Source organism: Entamoeba nuttalli, assembly GCF_000257125.1.
Source record: "Entamoeba nuttalli P19 unplaced genomic scaffold asmbl_10319, whole genome shotgun sequence".
Classification (NCBI taxonomy): domain Eukaryota; phylum Evosea; order Mastigamoebida; family Endamoebidae; genus Entamoeba; species Entamoeba nuttalli.
Window position 1 is genome coordinate 1 of NW_008580114.1, and position 25,656 is coordinate 25,656.

Sequence of the window (25,656 nt, forward strand, 5' to 3'; positions counted from 1 at the left end):
TTTCTTCATTTACTTCCATTCTTATTTTGACATAAATCATTATTCATTCATTTATTAGATTGTTTTATTCTTTTTATCAATACATTTTTATCTGTTTTTTTTGATATTGTCCATCACTTTTTGTATTATTTTTGTTCTATATCATATGGATGTTTATATTGGAGCATTGTTTCATATGATATTTCTTGTATTATTTATTTCCTGTATATTTTCTTATTAGTCAATATGATAATACCAAAATGAAAAATTTTAAATTTATAAAAAAAAGAAAAAATCCCCAATTATTTTTAATAAGCATTTCAATGAATAAAGTAAGTCAATCTCTTAGTTTGTATTACCGTTTGTTGTTAATAATTTTATTTTTATTTTTTACATTGAAACAAACTAACGTTGTTGTAGAAAAGTTTTTTCCAAGTAAATTGTTCTATCAATGGGTTACTAGAAATGGAAAATATAGTCAAACAAGAGAACTTGCTGCCTTTAAAACTAACTCATTTTTTAATCGATATTTACACTTTAATTCTTCATATGACTTATCAAATTACTTAAGTCGTTACGTTCCAGAAAGAATTGAAATTGGACCAATATTTGATCATTTATTATTTAGTCAGACTAACACAGCAACAATGAGAGAGTTTGTTATTGATATTGATATAGATGATTATGATGATGTTCGATATTGCTGTTCTTCAACCCAAGTATGTAAAAGGTGTTGGATATTAATATCATGTGCTGCAAAAGTCATTCACCACATTTTCCAGGAACAATTTGGAATGAAACATATTCTTAATGTTTTTAGTGGAAGAAGAGGAATACATTTCTGGATTTGTGATGAACAAGCATTACATTTCAATGAGCAAATGAGAACATACATTACAAAATATTTCAGTCTAGTTACTAATCAATGCATTAATAAAGATAACCATCCAATCATTGATATTCATGAAGAATATCCTTTATACAATGAAGTTTATCAAATATTAGAACCATATTTTGAAGATTATTGTGAAAAACAAGAAATCTTCAAAAATGAACAAAGAAAAGAACAGTTATTGAATTTATTACCTCAAAATGAAACTAGTCAAGTTATTAGAAAGTTCAATAATCTCAGTTGGACTTTATTGAAAGAACATTTCGTTTGAAATTCTTTATTCTTCATAATATTCTCTTTCATAAAACAATAAATAATAGAATAGAAAAATAATAAAACAACATTAATGAGCATTGTTTTTACATACCTTTATCCTCGTATTGATACTAATGTTTCAGTTCAATTGAACCATCTCCTTAAAGCTCCATTCTGTATTCATCCATCAACAAATAAGGTATGTGTTCCAATTAATTTTAATACAATTGATTCTTTTGACCCAAACAAAGTACCAACTCTTCAATCTCTTCAAGAATCAAAACTATTATCTTTTTATTCCTTTAATGATTCAATAGAATTATTTTCAAGATTTGTAAAAGAGTCAATTCAATAAAGTTGTTTTTGTTAATTCTTTCAACGTAAAAAGGTGAAAAAGAATGAATGAAATTATGAGAAGTTTTTTTAATGTAACTCTAATGCAATTAATTGTGATGTAATAAATGTGTCATTTCCAGCAAATACTGTAGAATTGTTTAATCCTTGATAATAACGATGGGCATAGGCACAAATAATTGATTGTTTAGTTGGGTCATTAATTTTAAACGCACAACTAACTTCATAGATTGGTTGATTGCCATTAAAGAAAGACCCAGAGTCAATATTCTTAAATATTTTTAATCCATTTGAAAGTGCAAATATAAAAGCTTTTGAATCAATAGCCACTTGAAAAGAAGAGAGTGATGGAATGTTTGAATGATAAGCACCAAATATATAGTTATCATTAGTAATGATAAGTGTAAGTATATTTTGTTTACCAATAACAGATGCATTAAAATTACTTTTATTGAATCCATTTATCTTTGAGTCATAAACTACATTAAAAGAAGAAAATCCAGTTGCTTCTAATAATTCTTTTCCATAACCAAAAATTTCATTTTCTTTTAATAAGTGTTCTGTAGGAATAAGATTTAGTTGAGTTGATGTCATTTGATAAAACAAGAATGAAATATCCCATTAATTTTAGTAGATTTAAATAATAGAACAAGTTATTCTACAAATTCTGATTAATTCTAACTTCTTCTGAGTATTCTTTGGTTTAATGGTTCTTTCGTTGTATATTCAATTGAAATTCATTTGTTATTCTAATTTTCAAATAAAACTGAATTAAATTTCATAAAAACATTCATTTAATTCAACATTTTCGTCAATGTTTATTCTTCTTATTCCTTCTTCCCTTTATTCTTTTTGTTCCATTTTGGAATAAGAATTAGTACTAACACTCTCTTTTTCTTCTTCACTTGGAAATAAACTTCCTTCTCCATAACCATATCCTCTTTGTGGGATATTCTTTATAACAGAATTAAATTGAGAAATAAAAGACCTAGAAATACCACGTTCAATACCAACACTTTCTTGAATAGAACATAGTACATCATTATAATTCTCTATTTCACTGTTTAATAAAATGTCATACCCTCTTTCTTCAAAAAGCCCATGTGCTTGGTCCATTTGTTGTCTGTCAAAAGAAGTACGTTGTGTATATAATGAATTTTTAGCAGAGTAAATGAATGCTCTGTTTTGAATTAATGAATAAACCATTGCTTGACCTTGTTCATTATGTAATTCTGTTGGTAAAGGAAAGAGTTTGATTGCCATAGAATATGGAAGACGAATAGGAATTGGTGATTTGTCTTTTGGTTGTGTCATATAAACAGTATATAAAATAAAAAGAATAATTAACTTCTGATTAAGTTGTTTGCATGAGTCAAATATTTCTAAACATGTTTCATAGAATGTATTAAAAATACTCTCAACTTTATCATTTGTTAATGATTCTAATAATAATTCTTTGTTCATACCTAATTCTCTCCATATTTCTTTAAATGACTGATAAGAAATATGTTCTAATGCTTCATTCTATAATTTCAGTATGTAAATAAATAAAATTACCATTTTAATAACAAACTGAAAACCTTTCTACTACTTTCATAATATCTGTATATATAGCGTTATGAGCAAGTTCCATATATTCCCTTGTATAAAAATTGTGGACTGTAACAGTTGGTTGATCTTTTTTTTTCTTTGACTGAGATTCATTATCAATAGATCCATCTATTTCTTCCTCTTTGATATTTGTATTAAAATTTAATTCTTTAGCAGGAGTTAAATCAACAAATGGTAATTGGTCTATATCAACACCATTTTCTTGATTGTTTTTATTACCCTTTTCATTAGGATTTGTGTCTTGCATTTGAAACGATTTAAGTTTTTTTTCTTCTTTAAACTATAATTATACTAAAAATTATAATAACCAATAATACAACGGAAATAATAAAGGATTAATGATAACAATCTTCATTTTGAATGAAACAAAAGGAAAAGAAATTAAGGAAAATGGTTGTTTTACTTATGAATTAACTTTGAACTTCAAGAAACTGATTTAATTAGTGTATATTCAAGTTTGAATCCATTTTTATTCATCTTCAAAAAATAATTTTATAATTTATTTTTATTACAATAATTACTAAATAAATCTTTTGATAATTTATTTGAAAAAAAGTAGAGTTTATTTGTATGAAAAAGCCCTTTTTTGTATTGAACTTTAATTTTCATTTAATGATTGCTATTTTCTTCACCCTCTATTTTTCATGCTTTGGTAAAATTCTTATTTGTGGTGAAACAGTAGTGAGAGAAGATCAAAGCATCACTTATGTGAACTTTAAACAATACCAATATGATACTTGTATGAATGAAAATGGTCAATATTTGAAAGTAAATAAAAATAATAATATCTATGAAATAAAATATTATGACAAAGATTGTAACGTTCAACAAGGAGATTCTGCTGAATTGAGCAATTGTACTGAAGTTGATCAATTACCTGATTATAATATCACAATAAGTTTATTCAGTCAAACAGAAGAATGTAATGAATTAGAAACATCTGTCAAACAATATATATTGTTAGATACATGTCATAACAAAACTAAATATATAAGAGATGGTACTACTGTCAGTTGGAAACGATATGTTGATGACGATTGTACTGTAAATAATCCAGTATTTATATCTTATAAAATAAAGTGTAATATATGTAATACTAATAATCAATTTACTAATGGAAAAGCAATGGTAAAATGTGTGTTGCCTGAAAATGAATATATATGTGGTAAAAAGAATATAAATAATGAACGACAAGTCTTTACCACATTTACAACAGGTTTATGTGTTAGAAATGGAGAGTCATCTTCATACAAATATTATAATGAAATAGATAATGATGCTATTGTTATTAAATTAAATTCTTATAGTGATTCATCTGATTGTTCAACTGTCCCAACTATAACTAAACCAAACATAGAAGATTGTGAAATTGGTTCGCTTAATGAATATGATGGTTATTTAATTGCTCAAATGGAAAATGAATGTAGTGATGATCAATATTCAGAAAAATATTATTTTAAAACTGGTGTATGTTTAGATAAACAAAGATATGAAAATACAAAAGATGGACTTAATGTTATTACATACAATGAAGATACCTGTGAAACTATCAATAAAAAAACTACTTTTAAATGTATGTCATGTGATGAAGCTAATAAACAAGTTATTCATTGTGAAGAAGTTAAACAAGTGTTTTGCTCACATAAAAATTCAAATAACCAAGTAAATGAAGTAGAACCATTTTGGGTTAATGCCTGTAACCCATCATCAAATGGGCTTTATGAGAAAGTTATTTTAAAAGATCAAAAATATAATGTATATCGTTATAGTTCAATGTATTGCAATGGAACAAAATTCCTTTTCAATACTTTTAAAGAAGAGGAATGTTTTTCTTCCTATACCCCATTAAAAGATGTAACAAAAAAATATTGTCTTAATAATATTTGCAAAGAAGGAACAAAAGACATTGATATTATAACTGATATTTGTGTAAATAAACAAAAATATTCTAGAGGCAATGATAAAATTGTTTTAACCAGATATACAGATGAAGATTGTACTATTATTGCTAACACAAATCAATACCCAAATGGAAACGTTTCTCTTAGTGGAATAGACTTAGTAATTTTCAGTTATACAAGAGGTAATAAAATATATTGCGGTAAAAGGGATGATGAAGGAAATGCAGGATATACTATTATGTATTATTTAAATGAATGTATAAGAAGAGATAATAATACTTTTATAAAAATGGAGTTAAACAATAAATACCAAATTACTCAATATGATGATAGTGGATGTACATTACCTAATTCTAAAAAACAAATTGAAACTTTTGAAACTAATGAATGTACTGATAAAATTGACAATATCATTGCTACAGAATATTCATTATTAAATAGTCAATGTGATAGTATTACAAGTGAAGAAATTAAATTGTATCATAGTGATATTTGTATTGATTCAATTAAGTATCAATGGGATAAAGGTAATTTAATAAGAGAGAAATATAATGATAATTTATGTCAAGGAACTATTAAAGAAAGTATTGAATTAGAATGTGATAAATGTCATATTAATAATAAATCTCCTGATAATACAAATAGTATAATTAATTGCACAACAGTTATACATAATGATGAACTGGTTATTTGTGGAATAAGAAATAGAGATACTTCAGCTGTTTCATCTTTTTATCAATACAATTTAAATAGATGCTATAAAACGTCTAAAAAGACATCATTGATGGTTTTTAAAATATCTAATCAAAATCATTATACAATAAGAACATTTTCTTCTTCAAGTAATTGCAAAGGAGGAAATTTTAATGATAGACTGTTATCGAATGTTGAATGTAAAAATGAAGAACCAGCATTATCAACTGCATTTATTTATTATGACTCAACAAATAAAAAATGTTCAAATTATGAAAAAGGAATTCTTGTAAAAAATATAGTATTTGCAACTTGTGCAGAAAGAAAAAAGTATTTTATTGGAGATAATGAACTTCAAGAATTTATTTATACAAATGATGAATGTCAAGGTACTTATATTCAAAATAATTATCAATGTAATGAATGTTCATCATATCTAGAAGGAAGTATATATGTTCATTGTTCATATGTTTCGAATAATACAATAAGCATCTTTAGTTACCTTTTAGTATTATTATTTATAATGTTGATTTAAATTTTTTTAAATTGAACTTCTTTGATTACAAAACATATTTAATTTACTTCTTTATTTAATAATCTTTTTTCTTGTTCCTGAATTCTTAATAACTTACCTTTTTGTCTTCTTCCACGACCAAATTTCATTGAAATTGAAGTAGCTTCTATTACATCAACTTTTTTTTTTAATATATTAGTTTCTTCTTTCTTAGGTTTCTTTTCTTCATCTTTATTTGTACTGTATTTATCAAACTCTTCTTTTGACTGTACAAATTGAACGTCATTATGATCTTCAATTTTTCCTGCATAGACATCATCTAATTTTTGATTTTCTGTGACTCTACTTGCTCCAATTCCTTTACCTGTTTTATTTGCTTTAATTTCTATTGACGTAATTCCATCCTCATTTTTTCCTAACCCTTTACCTCTTCTCCATCCAGTAGCCTCAAGTTGGCTAACAAACAAAGAGAACATTGGGTCATTTAAATCCATGAACTAAACAATTCTCAGTGTATTTTTGCTAATACGTAACATTAGGGTTTTATAAAAATCTTTTAAAGCAGATAAACAATAGTAATTCAAACCGATGAAAGAATGTGAATAATAAACTATAATGAACTATTAATAAATTATAATTAATAAAAAAATATAAAAAAACTGTAAAAGGAAAAAGAGTTTATTTATTACTTAATAAAAGATATGAATCATTTTCATTATTATCATATTCTATCATATATCGAAGATTATCATGACATCACCACATTTATTTGTATTAACCATCGTTGTCAACAATCTGTATCGACACTTCCTTACTATCATTATAAACAACCACATCCACAAATGATATTTCCTTCTTTAGTAAATGTTGCATTTGATTTTCCTATAAGTACTTTATTTCTACAAGAATTAACTTATAAAGCATCTAACTTGTTTTCATTATCATTTGTTATTAATAAAATTAATATCAAACCTTTTATATCTACTGATAAAACACTTCAAATTTTCCAAACAAAGTTATTAAATCAACTTAAAGGTATTAACATTAGTTTAAAAATTAATTCAAATACAAATTTATTTCTTGCTAAAAGCATATTGAAATTTACATCTCTTTCATTTACATATGATTCTTCAATTAATTTAACAACAATTAATTCAAATATTAAAGAATTAGATATTACATTAAACCAATATACTCCAATTGTTCCATTCCAATCATTTTTAAATAAGTTTCTTCTCAAAAAATTAATTATTAGAATTGAGTATGAGTGTCAATGGAATTTTATTCGTTCATTAGCTAAATTAGTAAAATCTATTAATGCCACTGGATTAATTTATGTATCAAACAAAGTTATTTATGAGTCTGGTGAAATTGATGATTTACTTATTAATATCCCACAAAACATATGCATTATATTTAATGATGGTTATATTGGGTGTAATGGATTTTCTGGTAGATTTGGAAAGTATGAAGAAGATAATATTATTCAAAGAGATGGAGACAGTTCAGTTATTGTTCCTATTCCATTACCAGAAATAACTCTTGACCATACTTCTTATACAACTCAATTAAAAACAATAGATTTATCTCAAAAAACGTGGATATCATCAGTAGAAACGTCATATAATTTGAATTATATTAAATTACCAACTTCTATCATTTCATTAAAATTATATAATCCTCCTTCATCTTTACCAATGAATTTAGTTCAATTACATATGGAAAATATAAATAATTCAATGGTAAATTTATCATGTGCTGCTTTTAATAAATTGATATTAAAAAAATGTAATATTGAAACATTACAAGTACCATCTACATTAACATTCTTTTCAAGTACTTATAATACTTTCTTAAAAGTAGGATTAAACTGTCAAATGAAAGAAGCAAATTTTAATTCATGTCAATTACCAATGTTATTAATTCCAACTACATGTACTTATTTAAATGTTTATTGTTCTCGTTTACCATTTGTTCAATTAACTTGTTTAAAACAATTAGAAGTTTATAACTCTGATTTCTCTAAATTAGCAACAACAACTCGTTTATCACAATTAACTGGACTAACGTTTATATCTAAAACAGAACCTGAATTTACTTCTTTAAATGAACTTCCAATTCTTAAATATTCAAATGCATTAGTTCAATGTAATCTTCAGCATGTCTGTTTCTCTAAACTTATTGCTCCTGGATTAAAACAATTAACAATTGATTTTGTACAACCAGTTCTTATTTCTGAAAATAATAACAAATCTCTCCTTACTTCATCAGATATTAATGAAGATACTTTACCTTCAATTCCAGAAAAATCATCTGTTCTTGTTTCACCTTCTTTTATAGTCCCACGTTTAAGAGAGTGTTATTTAAAAGGTATTCTATCTTTACAATCACCAATAGATTCATGGAGAATTTATATTGATGGATGTAATGATATTATTTTAGGTGCAGCAAATGGTGTACATTTAAAAAATTGTCATGGTAAAATTAATTTTAATAATGAAAAGAATGCATCAGTAATTTCATCACTTTCTTTATATAATTGTTTCTTTGATAATAACAGCTTTCAAAAACTTAAAGCTGTTCAACATTTACGTATATACATCACTGGTAATTTTAAAGTTTCTGAATGGAGATATCAATCTTTTAATCAGTTAAATGATATTCTTTTATCAGCTAAAAGTATAAATTTAGGATCTATTGTTATTCCTTCTTCTGTTACTTCATTATCAATTACAAGTGAGAAAAAGAAAGGAAAATTAACTCAAACAACTATTAATCAATTAAAAATTCTTTCATTAAATTAATCTTATGTGAATTGAATCTATTTTTACTAATCTATTTTAAAAATAACTTTAATTCTATTATATCTAAAAAAATATTTAATCTAAACCCCTTCTTCTAATGGAGCATATGTTGCACGCTCATTGATTTTTGGAGCTTTTTTAACAAGTAAAAGAAGTAATGTTATTATAGCAGATATTACAAAAGACGGAGATACAGCAAACATAAAATAATGAACAATATTCCCATCATTTTGTTTTTCTGGATTATAGCATAACTCATGAACTAATAAGAATAATGAATTTGATATAAATTGTGATACCGTTAATGAACCATTTACAATACCTAAAAAGAATCCAAATTTATCAGGTTCAACTACAGAACGAGTTAATGCATAAGGTGTTGCATTTAATTGACAATAAACTAATGCAGCTGATAATAATGGAATTAGAGATACACAATATGCTAATGGATCAAATGAATCAGTATGTTCATTTAAATGAATCGGAATATAATACAAAGTTGATGTACAAAAAGCAATAAGATTAAATATAAAGAATGTTATTTCAGGTATCTTATTAATAAAGAAAAGAACTAAAGAAGTTATTGATAAGGTAATAGCAAATAATAATTTATTGAAGTTATAAAAAACATATGAATCATTTATATGATAAAATAAATAAGTGTTATACAATAATTGTGTATTTTCTTTCATTGGAGTCCAAGAAATCCAACCAAAAAATACAACTATAAGAATTAAATACATGTTTTTATTCATTGAAATAAATGACTTCCATATATTTTTTATATGATATAACGGTGATTCTCCTCCAGACATAAAGGTAGTTTCTTTTGCAAAATGACAAAATGTCCATACACATATTGGTAAAATAATTATTGATAATATATATAAACTAAATATTGTAATTAAACGAACATTCATATATTTTATTTGTTGATTTAAATTATCATTATTACGTTCACTAAAATCATTAAAAGAAATACATACAATTGAAGATATTCCATAAAAAAGTGTTTGTGCTAATCCTGTCATTAATGATGACATTAAATTAACTTGATTTTGATTTTTCGAATCAAATTCATCTAAAATAAAAGATCTATATGATAATTGAATCATATTAATACCTATTGTCCATACTACAAATCCAATAACATAAAATATATCACTTGTAATATAACCATTTGTTAATATATTTTCACTACTTGAATCAATACAATTAATAAATAAAATAGGATATATTGATGAACATACAATAATAATCGCACCAATTAACCATACTCCTAAACCAATTAACATAAATGGCCTTCTTCTTCCCATATTAAATGTAGCATGATCACTCAATGCTCCTATAATTATTTGAACAAATAATCCAATAACTGGACCAATTGTCATTTTTATTGAAGTATGTGCATTTTGATTAAATTGAATAGGAGGTAAGTCTGAAATAAAAAATAACGTTGAAATTGGAACATTATCTAAAGATAAGTATATTAAATTTATTCAAAGTATTCTTTCTCTATAAATGTATTTAACAAACATGCAAATTCAATTCCAAATTGAACTAAACTAACTAATACAAAATATAAATACATTTTTAAGGTTCTTTTCATTTTCTTCTTTCAAACTATTATTCTATTTCAATTTTAAGTTTTCATTCATTTATTTTTTTAATTTTTTATTTTATTAAATAACGGTATTATTTTTTTATTCTATTTGTTTTTTTAGTTTATTAATAATTCATAAAAATATTGGTTATTTTGTTCATTTTATCTGGTTGTAATCAAAAACATCCTCAATAACTCCTTTTCTTGTATCTTTTTTAAAAAGTACCTCTTTTCTAATTGTTTTTTTTTAATTTTTTTGTTGTTTCATTGTTGGATTTAAACAATAGAATTTTATTCATTTGATAAGAAAACAACACTTAAAACAATTTTTTTTACTTCAAATATTCTTTATATTAATATCAAGAAACTTTCTGTGTTCTATAAGAAATACAATAATAATGATAAAATCCTTTGTTGAGAGTAAAAGAATTGAAATAATTTTAAAGTGTATTAAGTTAAAAAAATTACATTATCAATCGTACTATTTATTGAACAAACACTAAAGTATCAATTAAATATTATAGTTTTATAGTTATCAATAACTATTAATTACTTGTAAAATAAAAAAAAATATGTTTTTTGTTTAAAAATAGTTGAATTGAAACTAAATATTTCTTTATTTTTTTCTTTGAACAAAGAAAATTCTATTACTTTAAATCAAATAATACAATAAACTTAAAGAACTAAATTTTATAATATCCCAAAATTTCATAAAAAATACCCAAGAATTTCACTAGAGTTTTATATTGATGAGATCTAGAAGATCGAATATGTTCCAACTATCTCATCTAAAATAAAAAGAAAGACAGTAAACTCAAAAATCTAATTTCAATGTCTAAGATTATTATTCCTGATATTCCTAAAATCTGTAAATCTACTACTTCTCATTTCTTAAAATATTTTAAGGCTAACCAAAAACCTCAAGACTCAATTGTTTTCTTAGAAGGTGGTCTTGAACTTCCATTTTATGATACTGATGGTGAATATCTTTTTAGACAAGAAAGTAATTTCCATTATTTATTTGGTGTAAAAGAAGCTGGATTTTATGGAATTGTTAAGATGGATGGCACTCGTATTCTTTTCCTTCCACAATTACCTGAAACACTTCAGATATTCCTTGGACCTAATTTACATCCTGAAGATGTAAAAAGAATGTATGGTGTTGAAGAAGCATATTATGATTCTCAAATTGAAGAAGTTTTAAGTAAATTAAATCCATCTATGATTTATTTGTATGCTAAAGGAGTTAATTCAGATTCAGGAAGCCAACCAGCTCCAATTAGAACTAAAGCTGTTTATAAATATAATACCAATGAAACTGAATTACATGATGTTTTATTTGAAGCTAGAACTGTTAAGACTAAAGAAGAAATTGATTTTATGAGATTAGCTATTAACGGAACTGCTGAAGCACATCGTGCTTGTATGAAATATTGTAAACCTGGAATGTATGAATTTGAGCTTGAAGCTGAGTTTTATCGTGTTGCTTATGGACAATATGGTATGAGAAACTTTGGTTATTTCCCTATTTGTGCTTCAGGAAATAAAGGAGCAACTATGCATTATGGACATGCTGGTCATCCAAACAGAAAAATTATGGAAGATGGTGAAATGGTATTAATGGATGTTGGAACTGAATGTCATAGATATGCAACTGATTTAACATTAACATATCCAATTAATGGAAAGTTTACTGAACAACAAAAGACTATTTATAATATTGTTTTAAGCTGTAATAGAGGATGTGAAGCAGCTATGAAACCTGGAGTAAAATGGTATAATATTCATGAACTTTCTAATAAATTAATGCTTAAAGGATTACTTGAAGCAGGATTAATTAAAGGAGATGTAGAAGAAATGTATAAAAATGATGTACATTTCTATTTTATGCCACACGGAATTGGACATTTAATTGGTATTGATACTCATGACGTTGGAGGATTTAATCTTGGAATTCCAAGAAGTGATAATTGTTCACTTAAAAAGTGTCGTTCTAATAGAGTTCTTGAAGCAGGAAATATTTACACTGTTGAACCAGGAATTTATTTCATTCCATTCTTATTAGAAAGTGGTTTTAAGAATGAACAAGTAAAGAAATATTTAGTTGAAAATGAAATTAGAAAGTATTGGAACTTTGGAGGTGTTAGAATTGAAGACGATGTTTTAGTAACTGAAGAAGGAGTTGAAGTATTAGATAAAGATATTCCAAGAACTGTTGAAGAAATTGAAGCATTTATGAAGCATTAAATTTTAATTACAAATTAAGTATTTCTTGTTAGTATTTTATATTATAAATTTATTATAAATTATATTGTTAAAATAGAAGAAATCTAAGTAATTTATTTTTAATGAAAAAAGAAAACCCTAATAAAAGAACTAAAAAATTGAATTATAAGATTTATATAAAACCTAAGAATATAAAAAGAAAAGGACTAAATAATTAACAATAAATGACTAGATTATATATTGGATCACTTGCTTATTCAGTTACTGATGAATCATTAAAAGCTGCTTTTGAAAAATTTGGAACAGTTACTGATTGTTTGTTATTTAATTTTTTTTAGAAAAAAAGAAAAGAATAATTAGATATAGGTAAAGTTGTTACTGATAGAGACAGCCAAAGGTCTAAAGGATTTGGATTTGTTACTTTTGAAAAAGATGAAGATGCTAAAAAGGCTATTGAAGAAATGAACGAACAAGAACTTGAAGGTAGAAGAATTAAAGTTGATGTTTCTAGACCAAGAGAAGAAGGTAGAAGAAGAGACTATAGACATGATGATAGAGATAGTAGACGTGACTATCGTAGTAGAGATGACCATTATAGAAGAGACTATCATCATGACGATAGAAGAGATTCCCGCCGTGATGAAAGAAGAGACTCTCATAGAGATGATGATAAGAATTATGACTGATTCCCTTGATTGGTATAAGAAATTTTGGTTCAAAAATGATGTTATTTCCTTTCTTTCTTCTTTGGAAGAACTTTACCTTTCAAAAAAAAGAAAGAATGATTCTCTTAAGATATTGTCCAATTTGAGGGATAAAAGAAAAATAAGATTCATATAGAAAAAAGAAATAGATTTAAAATGATCTCTTGATGGTTCATTGTAATTTTATATATAGATTTAGTTAGTAAATCTTATTGGACTTGAATGAGTATTTTGTAACATAGAAAATAATTGAAAAATATTATGAATGAAATAAATTATTTTTAATTTTAATAAGAAGGGGGTTTTTAGAAGATTGAAGAATTATGTTTATTATTTCCTAATGTTTTCTCATAAATAGTTTTTAATGCACTTGAACGTTCTCTACTACAAGAAGATTGTAATACACCACTTATAGAAGTAGTATAAGATACATTAATTATAATAGACATTATGAACTCTTTTAAATATTTTTTAGATACAATATAATCATCTTTAGGTAAAGACATTTCAATTTCTTTTAAACTGCCTCTTGCCCATACTTCTATTCTATAGTTTGAAGAAGGTAATGGATTTACAACAATAATAACTTGAGTTCTAAATTGAACACCTGACAAATTAATTCTTTCTCCTCCATCTTTAAATACAATAATAATATTCTCTTGATTAAATAATTTGGTTGCACTTCTTTCTGTTAGTAATGGGACAACATGATACATTATTTCAAAACAATCTTTTCTTGAATAAACTGAATAACGTCCATCAACTCTAGTTGTGGTAGTATCTAACCCACCATTATATCCATTAAAATTTAATAATTCAATTCCATTTCCAATATTTCCAAGAAACTCAAATAATTTATCATCACATTCTCTATTTTCAGTTACTAATTTCCATTCTGTTAGTCCATTAGAACAAACAACCCCAACACTAATTTTTTTTGGAGTGGTTACTTCTTCAAATTGCAACATTTCAGTTTCAACTTTTTTTGTTATAGGATACATTTGAACTGCAGATTTTAAATATGATTTGACTATTTTTGTTGCTCTTTCTTTCGTACAAGTATTTGAATTAGGAAACGCATATCCCCTAGGAATAATGTCTTTAATTTCTCCATCACTCCAACGAAGTAATAGTCCTACATCATCTTTTGGATATTGATTAAATTCTAATGGCATTGAGTCAAATTCTTTAATAGCTAAGAAAACAACACGTAAATTTGAATCCATTCCTATCCATTTTGAAATTTCTTCTTCAGTTTCACTTTTAAAATATCCATCCCACCATGGTTCTTTAGGATAAAGAAATGTTCCTTTATCATTATTACCAGAATATTTAGTCCATTTACCACTTATATCAAAAAGTTGTGGTGTTCCAAATTCTTCTTTTAAAGGAAAATAGCCCCAATAATTTTCTATTTTTGAGGTTAATGAAGGTAATTCAACTGTTAATATATTTAACGGTTTATATTCTGTTATTTGGTTATTTATTTTTTCTTGTTCTTGTTTTGATTTATCTAAACAATAATTAATAGGACTACTACCTCTTCTTTTACTTTCATTTTCTTCTTTAATAATACTTTCTTTTGTTGTTTTATTTAATGTTTTAAATCGTTTAGTTATTTGATGTTCACTAGAAGAATCTTTTAGTGTATTTTCATCTTTTTTAATAAATTTAATAAAGGTTGCATCTATTTCTTTAGCCATTTTTTTTTCTCTCATTTCAATTCCTTCAGAAATAATTTTATTTCTTTGTAGATATCTTTCAGATTGTTCTCTTTTATAACTATTTTGTGGCATTGATGCATAAATTTCATTCATTTTTAAATTAATTTCAGCAAATGCTTTGTCATGAACTTTTAATAATTCTTTTCTTTGTTTTTCAGTTACAGTTTTACCTTCTTTAATTAATGCCTCAAGAGAAGCTATTTTTTCTTCTTTTTCTTCTTGAAGTTTAATGATATATGACTTTTCATTATAAACAGAAGATTTTTTATTTTCAAGATTCCATTGAGTTTCTGCTTCTCCAATTAATTTTTTTGATTGTTCTTCAAATCTAAATAATTGATTTTTTAGTCTTTGTGTTTCTTCTGTCTTTTTTTGAATTATTTGTCTAAGTTGTTCTGTTATTAATCTATAAATATCTCTTTCTTTAGTTACATAAAAAATCATATTTTCTTCTTTATGTGGATCTTTTTCTTGTATAGCATTTACCCTATGATATTCATTAATAAGTTGTTGAACTGTTTCTAAACTCATATCTTAATTTTTAATTTTTGTTCTTTTTTAGTTTCATTTTTCAAACGTTAAATTTTAATTAAAAAATATTTTAAAAAAACTTTTTCTGTTAAGGGAATTAGTTTCAATATTATTCTTTTTATTTTTTTCTCTAATTTATTTAATCTTCAATTCTTTTTTAATTTTTTATTTAAGATTCTTTAATTTTGTTTATTTGATATTTACGAAATATATTAAAAAAAGTTATATAAAAAATATTAAAAATTTAATTTAATAATTCTAAAGCCGCATGAAGATACTGTGCTGAGGTTTTAGGGTCTTGAAAATCTAATGAAGATATTGCAGATTGGATATATTTTTCAGCTAAATTTTGTTTTTCTAAAAGAGATAATCTAGAAATATCAATTTGAGGATTTGATGAAATGACATGATTTTGAAGTGGAGATTGTGAGTAATCACTTTTCTTATCTTCAAAAGATTTTATTGGTTGTTGACTAGATTGAGATAAGTTTTGTTGATTTATAAGTGGAGTAGAAGCAGGTTGGTCAATAGGTTTTTCTTCTGTAATATAATGGATTGTTTTATTATCATCAGGAATAGAAACAGGTTCTTCTATCATAGGAGAAGAAAAAGATTCTTTTAATTTAGTACATTCATTAGCTTTGATTTTAGCGTATGTCTGCATTTTTTTACTCGTATCATTTAATGGGAAAAATAATTCATATAAATCAAATAAATAAGATGAAACAAGAAATGTTTTTCCTATTTGTCTAATTTGTTAAAGAGTAAATTGGATAACTATTGTAATTAAAAATTTATAATACCAAACAAACAATGATGGACCTTTTTCTTTTAATTGTTTGTCAGAATTTTGTAATAACATAACAGCTTTTCTTAACAAATATTCAGCTGGTGATTTAGTTGACTCTTTAAATTGAATAAATTGTGGTTTATTTTCAATGACATTTGTTAGTAAATCTATTTGTGAACTTTTTAATTCTTTATCTTCTCCTTGATATTGTTCTTCAATCAATGTTTTTGCTTTCACACAGAAATGAAATGCAATAACTGGGTCAGTATTTTCAAATGACTGAGCTAATTTTAAATATGTTTTTATATTTGATGGAAATTGTTCAATATTTAATGACATTTTTTTCTTTCTAAAATGGTTTTTAAGTTCTTTTTTTTTCTCTTTTTTTATTTCATTTCTTCTTTATTTTAGAGTTTATAAAATAAATAACATTTTGTTCTTTAAATGAATGATAAAACCATTATTGTGAAAATTATTCTAACTTCAAAAAAAGTAGCTAATAATATTAAATTTGTTCATTAGTTAATTATTTCATTTCATAGTTATTATTTATTATTTTTATGAATATATCGTTTAAATTTTAATGAAAGATCTAATGACTTTTATATCTTAAATATTAATTCATAGTTTTTTTATAATCTAAATTATATTTAATTATTTAATATGACAATAGTTGTCTTTTTTATTATCTTTTTAATAAATTAAAACTTTTAATGTTACACTTGAATATTTCTATTCATTCATTTAAAATATTTTATTCTATAAAATTTTTAACTGTAAATACAAATATCTTTAAAAATATGAATAAATTAAATCCATTTACGTTATCATTATTATTTATATTATCACATCATTTTCTAATAATTGACATTTAGAATTAGATATTAATACATTTATCTGTTTACTAAAAAAATAAAACCATAATATTGTTTTTTCAATGAAAAAAAACAATAAGAAAGTTGTTTTATAAAGAAAAAAAAAATACTAATAACACAAATTAAATGTTTTTGGTTATTATTTTGGTATTTAAAAAACATGAATAAGTACGGAGTATGGAGGAAATTTTCAATACACAGAGAAGTTTATAAATATTAGTTTCTTTAACAAGTTTTAATAGTTTAATGTTATAAGACTTTTATTTTAAAAGGTAGATTAGAATAAAAATGGAAATTTAATAAAAAAACTAATATTTTTATATTAAAAAAAAAGCAAATAAAAATAAAAAAAAAGAAAAATATATTCAGAATAAAAACCGAGATGGTAGTTAAGATTGAATTGAGTGGAGGGTTAGAATACGATGCAAAAACTACACACTTTGAGATTGAAATAGGAAATATCAAAACGATGAGAGATGTTATTCATAAAATTAAAGAGATTCAAACAGGACTTGCTCCAATTTTTACAGAAGAGTCTGTGTTTGTGTTTTGTTTAAATAATTATTACTTAGAAAATTAATAAAATGCAGAATACCTGGTATTATTGTGTTAATTAATGATGCAGATTGGGAATTAGTCGGAATGCTTGACTCAGAAGTTCATGATGGAGATGTTATTTCATTAATTTCATCTATTCATGGAGGATAATTAATTTATTCAAGAAATATAAGTTTATTTAAACAATGAATTTAAGAAGAATGTATTTCAATTAAAGACTGAATGCAAGAAATTCTTCAAGAGTGATATATCCATCACCATTAGCATCTGCCTTCATAATTTGGTCAACAACTTTTTCACAACCAAACTTCTTAAAGAAGGTAGTAACTTCTTCTTTAGTTAATTTTCCATCACCATCAGCATCCATAAGTTTATAAAGAACTTTTAAACCAACTTTCTCATCTGAAAGGTCTTGTTCTTTAACAGCAGCTGCAAACTTGGTGAATTCGGCTAAATCAATTTCTCCATTTCCATCAACATCAATGGCTTTAAAAATAAGTTGAAGAAGTTGTTCATTCTTAATTGGTCTTTTAGAACTAACAAAAGCTTTTACTTCTTCATATGAAACAGAACCATCACCATTAGCATCAAGTTGTTTAAATAATGCTTCAGCCATAATCTTTTGTAATGAATTTATACTTGAACGTAATGTTTTTATATGGAGGATTGACGAAAGTCCACGTACCTTTTTCGCAGATATAATCCAGCTTTGTTGATTTTAAACCATTCAATTTCATTGTTGCTAAACAAGTTTCCTCATTGCTTAACGTCAAGATTTTTAAGATCTTTGAATCTTTATAATTTTAATGAAATTTTTTTTTTAATAAAAATGTTATATAATTTTTATATTTATTGTATTTATAACATTTTTATTTCTTTAATTGTTTTTTTAAATGTTAAAAGATTCACAAAAAGAGTTGTGAAATAATTAAAAAAAACCTAAAAGAACTTTTCAACATTTATTCAATCTTAACAATTCAATATGACAACTGACCCAAGTGTCATTCGACTCACACAAATTCTTGCATCTTATACAAACTCACAAGTGACACCATTCAAATTAAAAATGAATGTATCTCAAAATGACTCAGAAAGAAAATTCATCGAAAATTATATAAAAGAATGTGGAGGAAATTTACCTACACAACAACAACAACCAACGAGTCTATTTTCAACTGGGTTAGGATCTTCAACTGGACTTTCAACTGGATTAGGATCTTCAACAAGTAGCGGATTTGGATTATCATCATTTGGAGGATTTAATACATCATCAAGTGGAGGATTTGGTTTTAATCAAAACCAACAAAATCAAAACACAACACAAACGGTAAAGCCTGTACCAGGAGAACCTGATTTAATGGAAATTGAAATATGTTTCTTTAAAGGACTTGAAATGAGATCAAAGTATCAAGATGAACGACAAGTAGAATTAATCAGTGAATTAACTAAATTACAAAAGGATGTTCAAGACATAATGAAATCTATTCAAGAACAAATAATTGAAAAATATGAATCTATGGCAGAACATGCATTAAAGATGGATGAAGAAATTATTGCTGTATTAACTAGAGATGGAGACCCCGATGCTGATGTATTACAAAAGTTTAAAGAGTTGTTAGGTAAGATTGATGTTACAGACACAGAAAAGAAAGTCCAAATGATGCTTAACATTGTCAATTCTAAACCCCTTCCAAGAAGTGATAATGGAGAAACATTAGACAAAGAAAGTTCAAAAGAAGTTGTACGTTTATTGAGTGAAGAACAAAATATTATTATTTCTTTAACAAATGAAATTAATGAACTTAAAGCCAAATATGAACAATTGAAACTAAAAGTTAGTAAAATGAAAATCCATTAAAAATGATTTATTTTAATAAATTTAAATTTGGTTTATTTCATTAAAAAGAAAAATATATAAAATAATTTTTTAATATAATAAAAAAATGTGAAATATTAAATTATGTAAAAATAAATCATTTAATGAAAGATATATTTTTTTTGAAAAAAGAATTATAAAATTGTTAAATTACAATAATATTAAGATATGAAACAATTAGATAGATATTCAATGATGATTGTTATGAAATATTTTAATGACATTAATGACTTTTATAATGGAATTATTGTATGTAAAAAATTTAAAGAAATACCTTTAATGTTTCATTTTAATCCAATACCATATAATAAACGAGTAGATAAATTATTTCCAAATATACAAACACAATATGTATTTTCATATTTTGATGAAATAAAAGAAAATGTAGAAAAAAGAATAGCATGGTTTAGTTATAGTTACAGTAATTATTTATTAAATCAAGATAATTTTATTCATTTTAATAAAATTATTTTATCATCAAGTACTCTTCTTAAAAATGAAATTTTACCAGAAGTTATAACTGACCTTGCAGATAATTGCTTTCAAGGAACAAATTTTAATTCAATTATTCTTAGTAGTAGAATAACGTCAATAGGTAATTCTTGTTTTTCTTCTTCTAAAATAATATCATTATCATTACCTCCTTATCTTAGAGAATTACCTTATCGTTCTTTATATAATTGTTTTTATTTACAATCAATTTTATTACCTCAAGAACTGATTTTTATCAGAGAACAATGTTTTACTTCTTGTTCTAGACTTACGTCTGTTATTTTATCTAATTGGATAACTTCTTTAGAAACAGAAACATTTAGTCGATGTTCTAGTCTTATTGTTATTTCTTTGCCTTCTAAACTTCAGAGAATAGAAGATTCATGTTTTAGTTATTGTACCGCTTTAAAAGATTTAACTCTTCCTTCAACATTAACTCATATTGGTGCTTTCGCATTTTCTCATTGTTCTTCTCTTACACAAATTAAATTACCACCTTTATTAGAAGTTATTAAAGATTATTCATTTAGTTTTTGTTCTTCATTAAGTCAACTTACCTTTCCAATGAATTTAAAATATATTTCTCCTGGTTCTTTTTCTTGTTGTTGCTCTCTTCATATTTTAAATATTCCAAATTCACTTACTTTTATTCATCCAACTGCTTTCAATTCTTGTTATTCAAAAATATTAGATATTCCCTTTAAAAAAACTAAAAAACGTTCAAGAAAAACAATGAACTTTATTTGCAATGCTATTCAATAATCATCATTTGTTTGTTTATCATTCTTTTTTTTTACAAAACAATACTTTTGTTCATATTTTTAAAAAAAAGCGATAGAAATATGAAGATCTAAAAAACTAAACTGTGAATTATTAAAATTTAAGATTCATTCAAATGAGCAAAAAATCACATAGAACAGAAATTAAACCACCAACAACAGTAACAAGAAGTCATATTGGAATAAATCCTAAAACTGGAGAAATAGAATTTGAAAACTTACCTTCTACATGGGTAGCTTTCTTTAAAAAAGCAGGGATTAGAAAGAAAGATTTATCAGATAAAGAAACAAGAGATAAAGTATTTAAATTAATGGCAAGTTCTCATATAGTAAATGACATGCAAAAAGAAGTTAATAATAACCCAAGTACTGCACGTGCATTAAGAAATTCAGTCCGTCAACAAAAAAAGATTCCTGAAGGCATAACACTAACTCCAATTACCCCTGGATTTATTCAACAACAAAAAAAGAAAGAAGTAGATAGAACGCTTAACCAATGTACTTCTGAAAATTCATCTTCAAAGAAAGAAATTAAAGACCAACCTAAATCTGTTACTAAACAAAACTATTCAAAACAAAAACAATCTCAACCAATACAAAAACCCGTTTCATTTGAAACTGGAAAGAAAAAACCAGAACCTAAACAAACTAATACCACTACACCAGTTAGGGGAAAAGTTACGATTCCAAAGGTTTTTTGTGGAGAAGAACAACAAGAAAAACCATTAACATTTTATGAAAAAATGCAACTTAAAGAAAAAGAAAAACCTAAAACTAGTAATGTCACAAATAACTCTACTCTTGTTAAACAAAAACAAGAACAAAAAAAGTCTGACTTCTCTACTAAACCTACATCTGCTCATACTTATTCTTCTTATACTTCCCATTCAACTCAACCTGTATCTTATAATACTTCTCATAATGTGAAAGAAACACCTAAGTCATCTACTGTAACTAAAAAGGAAAATAGCTTAGAACTTAAAACTTCTACTACCACCCAACACAAAGATGATAAAATTAATCACACTTCTTCTACTAGAGCTAGTCAACAACCTTCATTTACAAAACCAAAAATAACACCTTCACAGTCAAACACATCTTCGAGGTCTCAAGTTAGTACATCAAAACCAATCAATTTTGAACAAAAACAAAGTAACGACGTTGATATGAGTAAAGTTTTTGCTGAACAAAGAAGTCAACTAAAAAAAACAGGTCCACAAAGGCAAACACCTTCTGTCACTAAATCTACACCTTCTACACAATTTGCTCCTAGTAGCCAGTCTTATTCTAATCCTAAATCAACTACAAAAACATATACTTCTTATTCTTCTTCTACAGTGCCAAAGCCTGTACATTCAACAAGTTCTATTCAACCAACTACTAAAGCCACATCCTATAAAACTGGTTCAGTTGCAAATTCTTCTCCAAGAACTAAACTTAATACAAATTCTCCTTTTTCATCTCAAACAAATGAACAACAAAAAGAAGAGTCAAAGCCAATTATTAAGAAAGAAGAACCAAAACCAATTATTAAGAAAGAAGAACCAAAATGTGACATTACAGAAGAAATTCATACCGTTCCATTACCACCATCAACTGTTCCTAGTTTTGTTCCACCACCACCACCTCTTTCAGAAGATGCTTATACGACACAGACAACGTCTCCTAACTCTGCTCCAACTGTGTCATTTACAGATTTAATATATGCACAAAGCAATAACTTGAAACCAACAGAAATAGAAGAACGACAAAAAGAAGAGGATGAAGTTATTACTGCACTTCGTAATATTTTATCAGATAGAAGAAAGGACATGAATATGGAAGATAATGAAGAAGATAGTGAGGATGATTGGAGTGATGATTGGTAATATTTTTTAAATAGTAATTGACTTAAAAATGTTAATAAACGAAAAGAATGTTTTTATGATAACAAGCAAAAGAAAGTTTAAATTAAATCCAATCAATTTTATTTTGAACGATAATGAATAAATCCTTCTATTGCAAGAGTCAATGAAGTTATAGATACAAAAAAGCAAATTATTGTAAGAATAGACTTAGTATAAGTCCAGTTGTCTATAATAAATTGAGCCTTATTATTTGATAAACTAATTCCATTAATAAGAGATACAAAAATATGACTTAAGGATTTAGTATATTGTTGTACTAATCCCATTCTATAAGCAATAAAATCAAATACAGTAAGAAATCCTTTAAAATTTGAATTAATATCAGTAAGGAATTTTTGAATCATCTTTATTTCAGGTAAGAATAAATAGAATTGTTGTTTTAATTTAGTTATTTCATCAACAAATGCATCATCAATAATAAATCCAAGTATAGAATCATTCACGCTTGTAATAAATTGAACAAAACCTTCAATAATTTCAGAAAGAATAACCACCAATTGATAGTCATGTTGAATTGAATTATTAATTTGAAGAATTGTTTCGTTAACGTTTGAAGCCAAAATTTGAGAAAATACATTTGCTCTTTTTAAACTTAAAGTGATTGTATCCACATTATTCATAACTTCATCTACTGGTTTTTGTACTGTTTTAAAAAATTTTACTACTTCGTTATTTTGATTTGGATCAGGAAGAGTAATTGGATATCCCCAAATAACAACTATTAAAATTAATGAAATTATAAAGAAGAGGCTACTGACGATACTAATAATTAAAGGAAGATAATTCTTTTTGTCATTCTCATCAATAAGTTGGTATGAAGAGTTCATAAATAAAATATTTTAAGTTCTTTTGAAAAGAAAGAGTAATAAGAAAAAAAATACAACTCAATATACTCTGTTAGATTTAATGTTGAAATATTGCTCTTTCTTGTTTATCAAAAACTATTGCTTCATGAATAAGTCTATGAATATTTGTAACATTTTTTGTTGGACATTGCATTAATCTCACAAGAATTTGTTCTTCTTCTTCTTCTTTACTACAATCTAACATTAACAATATAAAAATACTTCGAATAATAATTAAACCATTCCCAAAAGCAAAGATTCCATCCCATAATTGCTATTAATTGAATATAAATTTATAATTGTAAATATTTAATAAAATAAACAAACTAAAACTGTATCTAAAGGAAATTCTCTTGAAAATAATAACCGTAACCATTTAATTCCAAATGTTGTTGGTATAATTCCATTTTCATTAAATCTATCAAATATATTTTGATTAAATTTTTGTAAAGAGTTAAATAAATCATTACACATATTTTTTACTCCATTTGCTCCTTTTGAAAATATTGGTTGCATAAGAGCAATAAGATGTTCAATAGCAGTAAATGTATCATGTTCAGTAAATCCATTTTCGATGATTATTTGAAATGTACTTTCATATTCAGAAGGAAAAGGAATAGCACTGATAGCTTTTTCTGTTGGATAAAGTTCTGAAAAAGCGTAGTAAACAATTCCAACTAATTCATGAATTCCTTGTTGATATCCAACATCTGGGTGTTCAATAGCAAAAATTTTACATATTCTTTTTACTGAATTTCTTACTTCTGGATGAATAAAAAATTCAATGTCAGAATATAATCGTTCTATGTCTTGGTCAATTATTTCATCAAATTGAGTCGGTTTGTTATCATTCACAATAAAATAGTCATATCGCTCTCTCATAACTTCTAATATCCTTCCCCAACTTGGAGTAATTGGTAATGGTAATACATCAAGAAATGTTAACCATCCAAGTTTACGTAATAACCCATCTAACCCATTATTTAATGCAATTTGTTTAAGTAAACTTAAGTTTGGTGTTTGAAGATAATAACATCTGAAAATTTCCTTCAATTTAATATATTCCAAGTTATTAGTCATTATTGTAATAAGTTCTTTTTTTTGGTATTTTTTTTGGAAATTTTTAAGTTTCAATAATTTATAATTTTACTTAAAAAGTTCTTTTTTGTTGTTTTATTATTATTATAATCAATTTTCTTTTTTTTTCTTATGATATAATTATTATTGACACTAAATTTTCATAATTAGAATGGATGCTCTTCTCAGATGAACTATGTTCTTTTTCTTTCAAAGACTATTAAAGTATTACTGGATTATAATGTAATTAATATTTTTTATCTAAAAATATTTTAAATTTCATATCAATATTATTTTATTAACCTCAAGGTATATAAAATATATTATTTACCTTCGTCATTATTGTATTTTCTAATTCATAGAACAAACATAAGATTAAATTACTTTTTATGTTATATCAGATAAACTATTCGTTTATATACCTCAAACTCTTTCTTCTCAACCACTTTTCTATTTTTAGATTAAATACTAATAAGAATTTATATAGAATATTTATAAGTTAATTTAATACTACAAATTAACTTTGGTAAATATATACATTATTAAATAAGATAGAGTCATGATATGGTTATTATATTATTATGTTATTTTAGTTTTGATTTTTTATATTTTTTTTATTTTGTTTGTATCTTTTCTTCTTTTCTTATTTTCTCTCATTTCTTTTAT

The 25,656-nt window shown here is 25.0% G+C and overlaps 19 protein-coding genes across 19 annotated transcripts; 10 read left to right on the top strand and 9 right to left on the bottom strand.

Moving 5' to 3' along the window:
- Window positions 1-239: 239 nt before the first annotated feature.
- Window positions 240-1,142, top strand: ENU1_214800 (DNA primase small subunit domain containing protein; the record flags this gene model as incomplete). Its single annotated transcript, XM_008862534.1, has 1 exon — window positions 240-1,142. The coding sequence occupies one exon, from the start codon at window positions 240-242 to the stop codon at window positions 1,140-1,142; it is 903 nt and encodes a 300-aa protein (XP_008860756.1).
- Window positions 1,143-1,217: 75 nt separating this feature from the next.
- ENU1_214810 (DNA primase small subunit, putative) lies at window positions 1,218-1,481 on the top strand (the record flags this gene model as incomplete). Its single annotated transcript, XM_008862535.1, has 1 exon — window positions 1,218-1,481. One exon carries the CDS (start codon window positions 1,218-1,220, stop codon window positions 1,479-1,481), a length of 264 nt encoding a protein of 87 aa, XP_008860757.1.
- Window positions 1,482-1,549: 68 nt separating this feature from the next.
- Window positions 1,550-2,074, bottom strand: ENU1_214820 (hypothetical protein; the record flags this gene model as incomplete). Its single annotated transcript, XM_008862536.1, has 1 exon — window positions 1,550-2,074. One exon carries the CDS (start codon window positions 2,072-2,074, stop codon window positions 1,550-1,552), a length of 525 nt encoding a protein of 174 aa, XP_008860758.1.
- A 249-nt stretch (window positions 2,075-2,323) lies between these two features.
- Window positions 2,324-3,338, bottom strand: ENU1_214830 (hypothetical protein; the record flags this gene model as incomplete). The annotated part of the gene is made up of 2 exons (XM_008862537.1): window positions 2,324-3,004; window positions 3,054-3,338. 2 exons carry the CDS (start codon window positions 3,336-3,338, stop codon window positions 2,324-2,326), a joined length of 966 nt encoding a protein of 321 aa, XP_008860759.1.
- A 365-nt stretch (window positions 3,339-3,703) lies between these two features.
- ENU1_214840 (hypothetical protein) lies at window positions 3,704-6,220 on the top strand (the record flags this gene model as incomplete). Its single annotated transcript, XM_008862538.1, has 1 exon — window positions 3,704-6,220. One exon carries the CDS (start codon window positions 3,704-3,706, stop codon window positions 6,218-6,220), a length of 2,517 nt encoding a protein of 838 aa, XP_008860760.1.
- Window positions 6,221-6,258: 38 nt separating this feature from the next.
- On the bottom strand, window positions 6,259-6,693 carry ENU1_214850 (G-patch domain containing protein; the record flags this gene model as incomplete). Its single annotated transcript, XM_008862539.1, has 1 exon — window positions 6,259-6,693. One exon carries the CDS (start codon window positions 6,691-6,693, stop codon window positions 6,259-6,261), a length of 435 nt encoding a protein of 144 aa, XP_008860761.1.
- Window positions 6,694-6,900: 207 nt separating this feature from the next.
- On the top strand, window positions 6,901-9,003 carry ENU1_214860 (hypothetical protein; the record flags this gene model as incomplete). The annotated part of the gene is made up of 1 exon (XM_008862540.1): window positions 6,901-9,003. One exon carries the CDS (start codon window positions 6,901-6,903, stop codon window positions 9,001-9,003), a length of 2,103 nt encoding a protein of 700 aa, XP_008860762.1.
- Window positions 9,004-9,083: 80 nt separating this feature from the next.
- ENU1_214870 (sucrose transporter, putative) lies at window positions 9,084-10,594 on the bottom strand (the record flags this gene model as incomplete). The annotated part of the gene is made up of 2 exons (XM_008862541.1): window positions 9,084-10,477; window positions 10,540-10,594. The coding sequence occupies 2 exons, from the start codon at window positions 10,592-10,594 to the stop codon at window positions 9,084-9,086; spliced, it is 1,449 nt and encodes a 482-aa protein (XP_008860763.1).
- An 843-nt stretch (window positions 10,595-11,437) lies between these two features.
- Window positions 11,438-12,853, top strand: ENU1_214880 (Xaa-Pro dipeptidase, putative; the record flags this gene model as incomplete). Its single annotated transcript, XM_008862542.1, has 1 exon — window positions 11,438-12,853. The coding sequence occupies one exon, from the start codon at window positions 11,438-11,440 to the stop codon at window positions 12,851-12,853; it is 1,416 nt and encodes a 471-aa protein (XP_008860764.1).
- A 203-nt stretch (window positions 12,854-13,056) lies between these two features.
- On the top strand, window positions 13,057-13,518 carry ENU1_214890 (RNA recognition motif (RRM, RBD, or RNP domain) containing protein; the record flags this gene model as incomplete). Its single annotated transcript, XM_008862543.1, has 2 exons — window positions 13,057-13,147; window positions 13,199-13,518. 2 exons carry the CDS (start codon window positions 13,057-13,059, stop codon window positions 13,516-13,518), a joined length of 411 nt encoding a protein of 136 aa, XP_008860765.1.
- Window positions 13,519-13,841: 323 nt separating this feature from the next.
- ENU1_214900 (Rap/Ran GTPase-activating protein, putative) lies at window positions 13,842-15,791 on the bottom strand (the record flags this gene model as incomplete). Its single annotated transcript, XM_008862544.1, has 1 exon — window positions 13,842-15,791. The coding sequence occupies one exon, from the start codon at window positions 15,789-15,791 to the stop codon at window positions 13,842-13,844; it is 1,950 nt and encodes a 649-aa protein (XP_008860766.1).
- A 244-nt stretch (window positions 15,792-16,035) lies between these two features.
- On the bottom strand, window positions 16,036-16,920 carry ENU1_214910 (hypothetical protein; the record flags this gene model as incomplete). The annotated part of the gene is made up of 2 exons (XM_008862545.1): window positions 16,036-16,540; window positions 16,604-16,920. The coding sequence occupies 2 exons, from the start codon at window positions 16,918-16,920 to the stop codon at window positions 16,036-16,038; spliced, it is 822 nt and encodes a 273-aa protein (XP_008860767.1).
- A 1,005-nt stretch (window positions 16,921-17,925) lies between these two features.
- Window positions 17,926-18,036, top strand: ENU1_214920 (hypothetical protein; the record flags this gene model as incomplete). The annotated part of the gene is made up of 1 exon (XM_008862546.1): window positions 17,926-18,036. One exon carries the CDS (start codon window positions 17,926-17,928, stop codon window positions 18,034-18,036), a length of 111 nt encoding a protein of 36 aa, XP_008860768.1.
- A 189-nt stretch (window positions 18,037-18,225) lies between these two features.
- ENU1_214930 (calmodulin, putative) lies at window positions 18,226-18,630 on the bottom strand (the record flags this gene model as incomplete). Its single annotated transcript, XM_008862547.1, has 1 exon — window positions 18,226-18,630. The coding sequence occupies one exon, from the start codon at window positions 18,628-18,630 to the stop codon at window positions 18,226-18,228; it is 405 nt and encodes a 134-aa protein (XP_008860769.1).
- Window positions 18,631-18,996: 366 nt separating this feature from the next.
- ENU1_214940 (hypothetical protein) lies at window positions 18,997-19,872 on the top strand (the record flags this gene model as incomplete). Its single annotated transcript, XM_008862548.1, has 1 exon — window positions 18,997-19,872. One exon carries the CDS (start codon window positions 18,997-18,999, stop codon window positions 19,870-19,872), a length of 876 nt encoding a protein of 291 aa, XP_008860770.1.
- A 186-nt stretch (window positions 19,873-20,058) lies between these two features.
- ENU1_214950 (leucine rich repeat protein, BspA family protein) lies at window positions 20,059-21,144 on the top strand (the record flags this gene model as incomplete). The annotated part of the gene is made up of 1 exon (XM_008862549.1): window positions 20,059-21,144. One exon carries the CDS (start codon window positions 20,059-20,061, stop codon window positions 21,142-21,144), a length of 1,086 nt encoding a protein of 361 aa, XP_008860771.1.
- A 133-nt stretch (window positions 21,145-21,277) lies between these two features.
- Window positions 21,278-23,029, top strand: ENU1_214960 (hypothetical protein; the record flags this gene model as incomplete). Its single annotated transcript, XM_008862550.1, has 1 exon — window positions 21,278-23,029. One exon carries the CDS (start codon window positions 21,278-21,280, stop codon window positions 23,027-23,029), a length of 1,752 nt encoding a protein of 583 aa, XP_008860772.1.
- A 98-nt stretch (window positions 23,030-23,127) lies between these two features.
- ENU1_214970 (hypothetical protein) lies at window positions 23,128-23,895 on the bottom strand (the record flags this gene model as incomplete). Its single annotated transcript, XM_008862551.1, has 1 exon — window positions 23,128-23,895. The coding sequence occupies one exon, from the start codon at window positions 23,893-23,895 to the stop codon at window positions 23,128-23,130; it is 768 nt and encodes a 255-aa protein (XP_008860773.1).
- A 76-nt stretch (window positions 23,896-23,971) lies between these two features.
- On the bottom strand, window positions 23,972-24,993 carry ENU1_214980 (Rab GTPase activating protein, putative; the record flags this gene model as incomplete). The annotated part of the gene is made up of 2 exons (XM_008862552.1): window positions 23,972-24,187; window positions 24,241-24,993. The coding sequence occupies 2 exons, from the start codon at window positions 24,991-24,993 to the stop codon at window positions 23,972-23,974; spliced, it is 969 nt and encodes a 322-aa protein (XP_008860774.1).
- Between the last annotated feature and the right edge of the window lie 663 nt (window positions 24,994-25,656).